We start from the raw sequence: 13334 nt of genomic DNA, 5'->3' as shown, positions 1-13334 counted from the left end.
CTGATACGAATTTTCTTAATCCAACAATACCAATCCTAGATATTTGTATCATTATTTGGCAGAAAGAGTGTTAAACCCTAAGATTTCAAGCTCAAACTTTTTATCTATCCCAATAATGATTAATATTTACTTTAAAAAACATTAACATTAACAAAATTTAAAGCAAGAGGAATTTTCTAAATTCGCAATTTCTAACACGCTTTAAACGACATTAAAATGCATCAGGAACTATCAACGATGGAGGTAATTTTATATTAAAGAAAAGAAACAAACATGTTGTTTTAATAAATTTGTTGGTGTAAATTACATTAATTTGAAAGAGAGAGATAAAACGTTGCCGCCGGTTCGAGAATTGGACCGTGATTGGAGAATGTCAATCTAGAAATGTTTGAAATACAATACACAACCGAAAGCACAACGGGTACAGACGTGCGACGTTAAAGTGCGATCGGAAAGGGAATTGGTCCCTTCAAAATGATTTATTATCAACGATGGAGGAAATTCTGTATAAAGCTCTATTTTTACTTTCAGTGAACATGAGGCTTTAATTAAGGGGAAAACTAAGTGAAAACAGTAATCCATTTCCCAACTCACAATAATTGTTGGGCAACAACTTTTGACCCAATAGTTGTTATCAACAGCAAACTTCTAGCATTAACAGTTTTATTCATTGGAAACTTGGTGCAAAGTTGATGTAGAGATTGTAGTCACTCCCAATATTTGTTGATGATCGCTCGAATACAATGCAATATAGCTGGCGCTACTTGTGTTTCTTTTCTCTTACTCTACCTTATATTTAGCAAATTCATCGACAAACGATAAGAGCCGTGATTGTGAAAGATTATTTTCTTTTGATCCGAACATGATACGTAGAATATCGAATCGATCTCGTTTGGTTTGCGTGTTGAATACGTTTTTGGCGCATACCCCCAGCAGTCCGCAACCGGGTCCGGGAATGATATTCTAAAATTTCAATTCCAACCCCGGTTTATTTATTTTAAACCCTCTTGAGGGCATAAAGAAAAGCAGTACCGCTCTCATTCGCTCTGCCAGTTCTTTGGATGAAAGTTCCGAAAGAATAAAAAAGTTCATCGAGTTCTGGAGGCAAGTGGGAACAAAAATAAAATAACGAAAGATAAATAATCGAACAGAATAAAATGATATGCAGCACGGTTTGGAAAATCATACCAAAAAGTAGCTTTCCTGAGTGAGGCAGTGTTCTGCAGCACTCAAACTTTTGCTTAGCAAATGCTGGTGAGAAAAAAAGTGGTGAACCAGCTAAATGATGTAAAGAATCGAGAGAGCGCTTAGCAAACTTTGCAATGAAAGGAAAATAAAAGAAAATGGAGCAAGGGAACCAAGGGCAAGGTATAAAAACGTGGGAAGTTGTTTTCTGGCTACCGTATTTTTCCTGCGGCTGTTCGGCACAAAATGCTACAGAACGGTACGAGGACTATTTCCAGAACTAGGGGTTCGTACGCTTCGGGGTCCGTAGGATAAGTTTTGTGGCCAGTAAATAGTGTGTGGCCCTTCATCGAAACGCTTACCTTCTTTCAACGAAGCTCAGTAAAAGCGGATGGAAAGAATGGGAAGATTTAACACGAGCAAATAACGGGAAAAGACCAGCAAACCGAAATAGGAAAGTTTATAACCGAGCTGGACATTCTACTCGGACAATGCTTCCGCCACCGGCCGCTCAATGGATCAAAATTCTTCGCTTTCACTCGTGCCGTTGCTTTCTTTTCAGCAGTGCTTTTGCGCGTAGTCAGCTGCCTTTCGAGAAAATGAGAAAACTTTCCAACGTTTGCCAACTAGTTTTCCGCAAATGGCGAAAAATTATGAGTCACACGGTCGGTAGCAATAACGGCCGGCTTTTGGCCGCGTCGAAACCGAACTTGCAGCTGGCCCTTATTGTAGTGCAAAAGTATGTGTGTGTAGCAAAAGTGGATGTATCATTTTGGAAGTAATTTTCGGCAATCGTTGCAGAACGGTACAGTCATAATTTTGGACTTATTGAATGTGATATGACGAACTGACGTGCTAAAACTGACCCGAGCATAGGTGAATGGTATAAACTGTATCAAGTGACTCTTTTTAATATTGTTTTCTTAAATAGTTCGACTTATTTTCTATGGTGAACTACAGCTATGAGGGAACAAAAATAGCGAGTTCATTAGTTTCATACCACACAAAAGCTATGTGAATTTTCACGAAGGTAGTACATGAACTAAACTAATAATTTTTATAATGTTGCAAGTTTAGTTGGTGAAAGTGGTTGCCCCTGAAATTAAATACTGTGAGTAAAGTGAACGAGTTGATTTCATCTTTCCTATCTCCTTAAGGTAACCATTTCTTCCAATTATAAGACCATCACACTTACCAGGTGATGAAAAATGACAGGAATTAGTAAGCGAAAGGTCAACCAAGCTATAAACTTACTCTTTGTCCGTGTACGCTAGGAAAATCCGCACTATCCGTTTCGTTCTTCACTGTGGCGTATTCTACCGGCATAAAGTCAGTTATCATTAGCTTGCTTGTAAGGGAAGAAGTTTAAAAAAGCTTTATTATGAGATAAACTAACAATGATGGTACGAAATGGATCGATAGACAAGGAAATGCGTCGTTTGTTTTTTTTTTTTAATTAACAGAGCGTGTGTATCCCAAAAAACTCAATCGAATTATTGCGAAATTTATTAATGGAGCGTTTCGAAGGAAGAAATCGTTTGAAGTGAGCACTTTCCATTAGATTAAGTGCCTAATCATATTTTACGCTATTGGCTTTGTTAAACAAATGATAACGGTGGGGTTACGGTATCGGGCAGGCATATTGAGAGAAGATGCTTACTTCATCGCGATTCTTAAAACGTTTTTTTGTTTTCGAATTTCAACACAAATGAGACGCATTGCATTGTATGCTAAAACGGGACAAATAATTCGATGTGATATTCCTTGTGATATTTGGCACACAAACAATGACATTTTATAATTTTCGCTATAAAAATTCAATAGCCGGAACAGCGAGTATGACACTTTTTTCCCGCACAGCATCATCCGCGTTCTCGCTTCGCATGCGACCGTATCGATTATAACCTACGAACTAATGTGCGATAGTAGCTCGATCAACCGCCCCAAGTGCTAATTAAATTGCAATTAGTCCGCCAACTTTGCGGTTTCGCTTCAGTATTGCCCACCGCTCGTACCACAACGCACCTGGCCGTATCGAAGAACTTTCACCATGATAATGTTGCTGTCGTTTGCTACCATTTACGGTGTGAGAAGTTCCACTCCACACGAAGGAGTAAGTGGTTGTAAGGAGATATAAAAGCGAGAAAAAAAGAAGAGAAGGATAAAAAAAGCCAAGGAGAGGTAGGTTTTGATACTTTCTGCTTCATGTCTTACCACTGTCTTTTTGTTTGCTGTACTACAACATTTTATTCTACCTGCTGCAATTTGCCTGCTATACAGTGCGGAACTTTCTGGGTTGGGTTCGAGAATGACAGCACCCGGAAGATGTCGCCGCTGTCGAAAAGCAAACCGTGGTTATCGTACAATAAAAGGGATTCTAATGAACATTTGTGCAGAATGTTGCTTTTAGGTTGGATTTGTTTTCCACCAGCGCCGCCAGTTTCAGTTTCAGTGAAATATCAAAAAACGGGAGATCGGGCAGGCAGTGGCGAGAGAAATGAAAATATAATGACACCAAATGAAAGGTACGACACGATATTCCCGATGGAGCAAGCACAGCACACTGGTCTAGGATATTGTTCGTTGATCGTTAGCAAAAATGCAAAGAAACCAAAACCGGCACAGTGTTTCGTGGAGGAAGGGAGCTGGAGTAGGAGCTAGCGTTGTGTGGCGTACGATAAAGAGCTCGCCGTTTCCCTAAGACATTCGAAAATTCGTTTATGGAAAGGCAGCGGGCAGGGAAATGGAACGCAAACTTGTTGAAAATCCGGTCCATGCTTCCGATTTCCGTCCGGTCGTTTAGCTCTGCTGGGAAGAGTTAGAGTTGCTGCGTGGGGTTAGCCGGGTTGTCCCCTGGGGACATTCCATTATGAACGGCACAGCCAAAAACACAACGCTGAAAGCGGAATGTTGACGATATGTTTACCGACTGTGGGCGGTCGAAAATGGGCATCGAGTGCAAAATTTTCGAAAGCATCGGCAGAGCGAAGAACGAGCAAGCAAAGCGGGAGAAAATGCCATTTTCCATTCAACATGGGGCGGCGTCAAAGCAGCACCGTCATCGGGCAAATCATTTCCCAACAGCCCACACACTTAGCATCGCCGATCGTGTGAAATAACAAAAAAAAAAAAGGAAATACAAATAAATGGGCCAGCATCGAAACTTATGATAGCTGGAAAATTAACGACCACCTTGCACCTTGAATGCTTTGACCGGTGACTCGCAACTCGTTGGCGGTACTTCACAGCGAAAGGTAAGTGGTAAGGATCATTGAGACCAGCGCAGTGACTCAGCCATTAGGGAAAGCCACGCAAAGAAGAAAAAAAAAATGCGGTCACTTTTGTAACGGCTTCCATTTTCCGTTCGGTCATCGTATACCTATTTGGGCAGCCAAACACCCCCCCCCCCCCCACAAAAGGGGCTAATAATCAACACCTGCAGATTGCTGGGTGCTTCGCTTAACTGCAAGGTCATTATGGTTGGTAAAAAACGGGGACGATTAACCTTGAAGGCTCCGTAGAATTTGAGCTTTTTAGCGTGATTATAATGGCGCTTGGATTGAGACACACAGCGCAATCAATCATGCAATAATTATCACTACCGTGAAACAAAATGATTGCCTTACAGCGATGCGAACAAACCATACTGCGGTGTTGATATTATGATTCAAAAATATTTAATAGTACAGACTTTATGATATAAATATATTAAAAAGCAAATATTCGCTAGAATGTTAATTGGAACACGAAAGCAAAATGAAAAATAAAAGGTAGCAAAAACCTCATAACCTTTCCCCGCGCACTAAGCAAAACTTCAAACAACTTAAACAAATTGAAAAGAAAACACCCATCACTTCTGTTTCTTTGTACATCGTTTTATTCGTTCAGTTGTACAAAAAGAAAGGGAAACGAACTTTCCATAACGAATTCTTTCATCCCTGCACAATGGTTTGTTGTTTTTTTTTTGTTTGGTTGTTGTCACTTTTTGCTTTCGTTCTTGCCTGCGCAAATTAAATGTTCTCTTCGATACCTTTCTGTGTGTTGGACAACAATTGTTGGCATCTCTTGTTTGTGTGTGTGTGTGTGTTTTCCGTTTGCTTTTTCCTTTTTTCTTGTTGTTATTGTGTACCTTTAGCTTTGTGTCAACATTCAATAAACATCAATACGTTGAATGACGAAATAGTTTCCTTTTTGAATTCATCCACTCTCACCTGCACGGTAAATTCTGTGTTCTTCTCTCGATGTTATCCTCGGTTTCACTGCGTACTTTTCTTTTAAGTCAATTTTATGATATAGTCGTGCTTTACCTCATTTGTACCGCACTCGAATGTAAGATACTCAGTTTATTCATATTGTATTGATCGTTTTGATACAATTTGTGTATGTTTCTGTTTTCTTTTCCTTTTTTTCCCGTTTCCGTTCACGCACTCACTCATGTTTTGCTAGTGTTTCGGCTGCTGTATCACGTTGTTTAGTAATTGAAAAATAATTTCCATAACCTATCTCTTTTCTTATCATTAGCTATTTTTTGTTTCCCTTGTCCTGTTCGCATCGACGTTGGTCACTTGTATGTTTTTTTTTGCTGTTGGCTTTTACTTCGCTTTGATGCTGTTCGATGGTTTTGTTGTTTGTTTCCTTTTACTGCTTTGCTTCGAATTTCTTCTTTATACTATTGCCAGATATGTACAGTGTGCTATATACATGCATTCACTTACATACTTACACACTATCGTTATATATCTCACGCGGGCCCTGTGCTTTATTGTCCCCATGCGCATCTTTTCGCTTTTGTCATTCGCATTTGTTTTTTTTTTGTTTTTTGCTATTTTAACTACAGCTATGTCACAAACCGTTTCGCACCGTTTTGCTCTGCAACTGTTCTATTTTTTTACACTACTATCCACCGGTAAATAAACTCTGAACGGGAAGGGGTTTAAAATTTAACTAAATAATACTTCATGATTTTTCATTCGCGGCCTCACGTGAACCTCCGCAGTTTATAACAGACAAACAGCAAACGTGCTTCAACAGTTTTCCAATTATGGTTGTACGTTCCCCACTAATGGACCTGATTGACGGTGGCATCCAGAAGGTGGAAAAGGGGGGCGAGGGGGGGGGGAATTGAAGGGAAGCGATAAACGATGGTAATCGATGCGGTATAAATAATGCAACCAGTATTACTTCTCACGTGCAGAAATAGTGCGCGTCCCGGAGTGGACCATTATGTGGCATGGAATTCATTGCTGACGGTGCAACACTGTGCTGCTCTCGGTGACGGAACAGTCGCTTCAGGTGTAACTGTAAAATCACGAACGAACGAGTGTTGTCAGTAAATTTAACAATCGAGTGATGATAAACCAGATCGTGCGTGGGAAACACGTGTATACTTGATTGGTGAGAGCACCTTTAATGGTGATGGCTGTTCACTAGTGAACAGGTGTAGAACAGGGCTCAGTACATCATTGCATAATACGTTGACTGACAGGTTTATTGTTGCTCTCGGTAAGCAAACAAAGGAAGCATACATAAGAGAGCGTAAAAGCAACATTGGCTTTACCATGATACTGTTAAAATGCATAAAGTTTCATAATTTTCCAAGCAAAGTGATGCAAAGTAGAAATAAGTAATCGGATTACAATCGGTCCTTGCATTGTGCTTGAATTCGTGTTCAGGAAACACGTGTCAGTTTTGCTGTTAGCTTAGTAAAGTAAACGCGACTTAAAACTAGCCACTGGTAATCTAGTGCCGCACGCTGGAGCTGTTGGAATAGTGGAAAAGCGTCAAATAATTGAGCGTTGTTTGTAGTTGCGCTGGTTCTTTGCATTCATTCTCGAGTTTGCCCTGTTTTCCAGCGAATTTGATTTGCTTCCTTTCTTTCACCCCGAGTTTCTCTCTCTCTGTTGCTTCCGTAAATGGCACATCTTTGTTGTGATAATTTGCATCTTGCTGAGATACATTGCTGCAGATCTCCTGCTTCGATTTCGTTCCGCATGTGAAGGAAGCGCTGCTTTAGCAAACTTAACCACAAACACAGGAGTTGTAGCATAACCGATCAAGCAAAATCGGGTTAGTGTTAGCACCGACAAACACGCGCGAATTGGTGTAAGTGTACACCGCCCACGTCACGTCCCGAATAAGATTTCCCATTTGGATGGTTCGGTAAAACATTCGCTTAACATCGTCCTAACTACATCGTGCCCTGGCTTACCTTACACCTGGCACAACACTATCAACACTTGTCGGCACCGAGCCCAAGCCCGGGCCCCGTACTGTCCAGCGCGGTATAGTTGGTCGTCAGCAGTGGCATCTTGGCGGTGTAGATCTGTGACGTCGCGTACCCACCGTTCGACGACGACGAACAGGAGGTGGTCTGCGAGGTGCTGAGCATGCTGTCGTAGCTGTTCGGCGTAAAGTCTCGCAGCGGCAGTCTTGTGTAGATGTTGGGCGATGTGCGCGTCGGTAGCGTGGTGACTGCTCCCGGTGCACCGGACGCTAGTAGCAGGCTGGTCCCCGTCGGGGCACTCGTGGTTGTGGTGGTCGTGCCCAGCGGACCGGTCGTGGTGGAAAGCAGCAACGAGCCAAGCTGCTGGCCGGGACTCGGTTTGCCGTAGCTACGTATCGGCGAGCTGTATATCGCGTAGCCCGGATTGGTGGTGAGCGATAGTTCGCCAAACTGAAGCGAAACATAAAGCATTGGAAATAAGATTCTTTGCCCGACCTCGTGGCGAATACAAATTAATGTCTCTCATTACAATTAGCGAACAGCAAGGACACTGTTAGAATAAAGTTTCGCACACGTCCAACCGAACACTTACCTTCTTAAAGCCGTTCCCACTGGGTGACATCAAGTGATGATGGGTGGGTGAGTACGCCCCGGTCGGGGCGGTGGTCGTGTGGCCCGCAAACTTGAGCCCGTCCGCGTTGAGTGCTAACCGCTCGAACTGCTTCTCGTCGTCATCCTCGCTGTTTTCGTGCGGTATCACGTCCGGGTTCTTGTCGTCGATGCTCGAGTGACTACCGATGTTGCGGCTGAGCGGTTCGGCACTACCCTTATCCTGCTCGGTATTTGCCGTTTGGTGATGTTTCTTCTACACGAGGAAAAGGCAAGAAAAAAAAAGTATGAGAGCATTACACCGTCTTGACATAAATCTAGTCGTCTAAACCATGACTCCGTGTGAGTAAATGTGAATGCCCCCCACCGGATGAATGCCGAATGGTCGTAGTTCAAGAGATTCTGCGAACTAAAAGCGAAGAATTCTTGAAAACTTTCAGCGAAGTTTAAAGCAGCTGAAAAAAAAGTCCTAAGAGTGCAGCATATCCTTTTTGCTTGGTTATTCTTGGTCCCGGGTGGGACATTGAATGGAGCTTGTTTTTCGTTCCTTCCATCATATGCACTACGTGTGTGAGTGTTTGAGAGTGAACATTTTAAACGACCAAACAAACTGTGGTGGTGGTCTTACTTACCTTCGTTTTGAACTTTACGAAAACGATGATGCACATGGCGACCAGGCAGAGTGTCACGGCTGCCCCAACGAGAGCCCCCAGTAGTGGCGTTAGCTGCACGAGCACTGCCTTCGATGGAGCTAGCAAAGGAAGAAGAGAAGAGGAAACAAACAGAAAGACACGGTAGGTCTGTATGAAAAAGATGTAAAAATGGAGCATAATTTATGAAACAAAGAGCGACCAAAAAAAAAAACCCCACGTCCCTTAGCTCCCGATTGAAGGCGCTCGTAATGGGCGCCAGCATCACCGATGGGACGTAGGATGCCCCAAGACTAGCCATTTTCTTACAGAAATACTGCTGTGTCTGTTGCTATGTTGGCTTGTTGGCACACACACACAAAACACACTGAGACACAGCGCAACCATACCCAGATGCTCGTTATTGAAAATGGGCCACTGGCAACTTATGGCGCTCACTTATGTACGTTTTGATCTCCTTCCGTTGCATCGACGGGTACCATCGGGTGGGAACGTTTACGCCGTAGCCTTCGGTAAGGGGCTGGTTGTAGAAAATGGTTGCAAAATTTGTTTGCCTCTTAGCTGATAGCTTGCATGAATGGGGCTGGTTTCCGAGTCCCACGAGGGAAAATGCTGCCTGATCAGGGATGGTTGGAATATACGAGAGAATAGCTATTTCGCTAAACAGCAGCAACGGCTTTGGTGGACGTTTTCGTAGAGACGATTTTCCTTCTAATGGTACGCGTTTTGTTTGCTCTTAGCTGCTCACAGTTATCAACTGATAAGTTTATTTTAATTTTTTTATTTTTAAGAAAACAAATCAAGCGAAAAAAAGACAGTAGAAAATGGCATATTCTATAAATATATGTACACAATATTCAAATAACTTATAATATTAATAATGGATTGCTGCGATATTGCTAAGTAAAAAGTTAAGACCTGTATTGTTTAAATGTTCTTACAAACGGCGTAAAAATATAGCCTTGAACGTTATCTAGACTACGAAATAGCACCTCTTCTCTACTTTTTGTTATTGAATTACTCTACAATAATAAGTCGAAACCAATGAGTTATTCCTAATTTGTGGGTTAAAGTTTTTTGATAAGTCTAAAATAAAAGATTTTGTATAACTCGTGAAGAAAAACTGCAATAAGCAAAAAAAGGTTTCCAAATCATAGTTTCCGACAGGTTGAGTAGAGAAATACTCAATTCTAGCACATATTATCAAGATACCTTCTTCTTCATCGACACAACAACCTCAAGAGGGGTAGGCCTGTCCTATTTCAGGGTTACTTTGACTTTATTTACCCGTAGCGGGATAATCCAGTGTACGGGGGATTGGTTCGAATGGAATTTTGGAACGGTCCTGTCGTGTGAAAACCAGTGCCGCTACCTATACAACACCGAGACGTTCCTTACCACCAAAGCTTTAAAGTTGTACCCATATATGCACGAATATGCTGTAATTTGTACACTACAGAGCTTTTACAATGTGGTTTAAGCTGAATTTATGTTGTAAAAATAACTTTTCCTTTTTTAATTTACTTTAGAATATTTAAAAAATGGGTTTGTACAGCAGAAGTGGCATAGAATCTTATCTGGAGCAACTAGAACTCTATTAAGCTGTTATATAGCAGTCACGTTCAACGAGAAACCCCTCAAAAGGTTAATGTTTTTATATGCATCTCATACTTCTTGAAGGAAACCCAAACACTGTAAGGATTCTTTCCGTTTCGTCATGCTTTTCATCATACAAAGGGTCTTGCACTTTGTTTCTATTTCCTTTTTTACAAGCGATAAAATATGGAATACTTATATTTCTTACAACAGTGTTGCACTGTGTCCTTACCTGTTCTCAGCAGCGGCGCCGGCAGTGTTTGTGCCTTCACCCGGTAGCTTGTCGGTGCCGTACCTTGCAGGTTATAGGGCGTAATCTGAAAAGGCCGCAGCGAAATGGACGTAAAAATGGAAATAAAAGCGGCAAACATTAGTAATGAAAATGCACCAACAAAAAACAAAAAAACAAAATACAGAAGGAAAATAATTGACAGCATGAAATGGAACGAATGTCGTTACGGTCGGTGACATCTCGGATGGCAAATTACACCGTGCCGGGTGAAAAGTTGCAATGGTTCAGCCTTACCTTGATGATGAACTTCGTGTCACTTGGCAGCTTCTTCAGCAGCATCTCGGGGCTCTGGTAGCTGACGCTTTGCAGCAGCTTTCGCTTCGACTCCTCAAACACCTGCACGTTTAGAGCGATCCGACCGGAATGAATGTCCAATGGAGGTGGAAAGAGCAAAAAAAAAAAAACGACACAACAAACAAACAAAAAAAACAACACGTTAACCATCGTCATGGAGAAGTCACCTACCCGTTGCAGTGACAGTGAAATTATCTTTACTATTATTTCTACCCAGTGCGCACACCCATAACCGTCCCGGTTTGTGGGCAAAAACTCCCGGCGAACCAATGTACCGGAATGTTGTGCAACAATGTTCGCTCTGAATCTGCATCGCTCTCTGCGTGATGCAATTTTTGCCATCCACTGGCGGAAACATTTAGCGCGAGGAGATTCGCGCTGACAGGGATGGAATGCAGATGCTGCGTGCTTTTTTTTTGCTGCTGTTGTTCGATTTGATGCACCTTAGGATATGCTAAAAACATTGTACTATTTCGAGGAAAAATCCTTTGAAAAGCAAAAACCAAATCTGCCTTGTTCCCTTCAGGGGGGGAGGTGAAGCTTCCCGTGGGATTGCTATTTCCGTTTTATGTTCGGTGCTTTTTAGCACCGGTTTTGTTGCTCTCAGTGCTTCTAAGCAGACACGTTGCCGTTTTCAGCGGTTCGAGCGGTTTTTTTTCTGTGATAGACACATCTGACGGACGGTCTTCACTAACTGTTGTATCCAAAAATTTAATTTTCCTTGTTCTTCAACCATGGTAAAATGAACAAGGGGGCAACAAAAAAGGTTCAACCTTTGCCCCTCCCTACGTTGTGTGTCTCAAAAGTCTTCGCGTGATGTTGGAGTCACACGGGGGGACGGTAACGATGCAACTTTTTAATAAGCGCAAATACAGAACGTAGCCATCCGGGTGCCCGGGCGCTTTCGCACCTTCACACCGCATTACTCTCCAGCGCGGCAGGCAACGTCGTTGCAATGCGAGGATTACGAATCCAGCGGACCCGGAAAACTCTTCTCGACGGAGAATGAGCAGTCGGATAATGGTTTGGCGTGATGATTATGCATCTATTGCGCGGAAAGGTTTCCCTCGTTCGGCGCTACGGATGTTGTGCGCTCGCCTGTTGTGCATTTTTCACCACGGTGTTGTTTTTTTTTCCGTGCGCGCGCGCTCGCGCTTGTAACGAGACCAGTCAGCCAGGATGAAGGATGATGTTACTGCGCTGAAGTAACACACAAGTCATACCTATGCCATTTAGCATGGGTTGCAAGTTTGACTTATTTTTTTTGCTGTTGTTGCTGATGTGCGGATTGCGTTCGTAGGGCGCTTGTAATTGGACAAGGCTATTTATTTTGTTCGCTCAAGCACTCCAAGCACTCCGGTTCTGGGGCTGGGTGGATAAAAGGGATGATGCATCGTTTATGCCGCACTGTTTGCTAGCAGAATTTCAAAGTCCATTGCTAGCGCTTTGCTCGTTGACTTTACGACGTAATCGCATTTTTTGAGAGAATTTTAATGGAGCTAGAGTGCCAGAATGGAATACAAGGATCGTCAAACGTTTAGCAACGGTCACTATTGTTTGTAAGTTACGATAAATGTTTCTTAGAAATTATGTACCAAATTCCAAGTTTATAAAAACATTATCTAAACTATTGTGTGCTCAAAACTGATCAATCACTTATCGATGTCCATTATTTACAAATTCACCGGAGCAATGAGAGTCCAGAACAATGTCCAACTTTCATCATAAAACACGTAAAAGCTTTCCGAAGCTTTTATCGGGAAAAGAACAAAAAAAAAAGCTTGTCACTCTTGCCCCACCCTCGGCGCGTGTCCTATTTTTTTTTGCCCTATACTGTGTTTCTACAAACTGGCCGATCAAAAATTTGCTAACCTAAAGGACAGATCTGGGTCGAATGATCTGTCACGTTTTGACTTCCCGTCAGGTTGATGTTTCAGAAAATGAGAGCGTTGTGTGATTTCAGATAAAGCACATCCATCATTCATGACGCGAAACCGTGATGAACTGACAACGAGTTTTTCACACTTCCGAGAACAAATAATGGTAGCTGGATGGATGTAATGGATGATGGTGGAAACTTAAAACATCATACCAGGCTCCGTCCTGGCACGAACTAAAACGAAAGAGGTGTTGGAACGCGGTGTGACTAAGTGACAATGAGTGTATGCTTGTTTTTGAGTTCCTTTAGTGACTATAAAGTTCATTTAATGTAAAATAATTCCTCGCGAACTTTACAGCATATATTCAGTATGAAGTGTAGTGACAAACGTGTGCCTTTTATCGGTCGGAAACTCACTCCAGTACTTACGTCGATGTGAAACTGCTGCGGTATTCCGCCATCCTTGCCGGCCACACACGATATGTGTACCGTGTACGCGGTCACATTCGATACGGTGCAGCTCTTGATGGGATCGGGAACATCTGCAAAAGGAGCCGTAAACAGCACAGGTTAGCAGCTGAAGCGCTAGAACTAGGCGTGCGCGCG

At 42.4% G+C, this 13334-nt stretch overlaps 1 protein-coding gene across 1 annotated transcript in view; it reads right to left on the bottom strand.

The window, feature by feature from the left end:
- Positions 1–5076: 5076 nt before the first annotated feature.
- The window catches only part of LOC128296777 (nephrin), a 77827-nt gene continuing 69569 nt past the window's right edge, over positions 5077–13334 (bottom strand). The window contains exons 13-18 of the mRNA XM_053032261.1: positions 13158–13270; positions 10790–10891; positions 10496–10580; positions 8650–8768; positions 8001–8273; positions 5077–7858 (exon numbers count right to left, since the gene is read on the bottom strand). Of these exons, the coding sequence (XP_052888221.1) occupies positions 7415–7858; positions 8001–8273; positions 8650–8768; positions 10496–10580; positions 10790–10891; positions 13158–13270 (1136 nt within the window). The 3' untranslated portion in view covers positions 5077–7414. The remainder of the gene's footprint in view (positions 7859–8000; positions 8274–8649; positions 8769–10495; positions 10581–10789; positions 10892–13157; positions 13271–13334) is intronic.

Source organism: Anopheles moucheti, chromosome 2 (genome assembly GCF_943734755.1).
Source record: "Anopheles moucheti chromosome 2, idAnoMoucSN_F20_07, whole genome shotgun sequence".
NCBI classification, from domain to species: Eukaryota; Metazoa; Arthropoda; class Insecta; order Diptera; family Culicidae; genus Anopheles; species Anopheles moucheti.
This window is presented reverse-complemented; position numbering and strand designations above follow the sequence as displayed.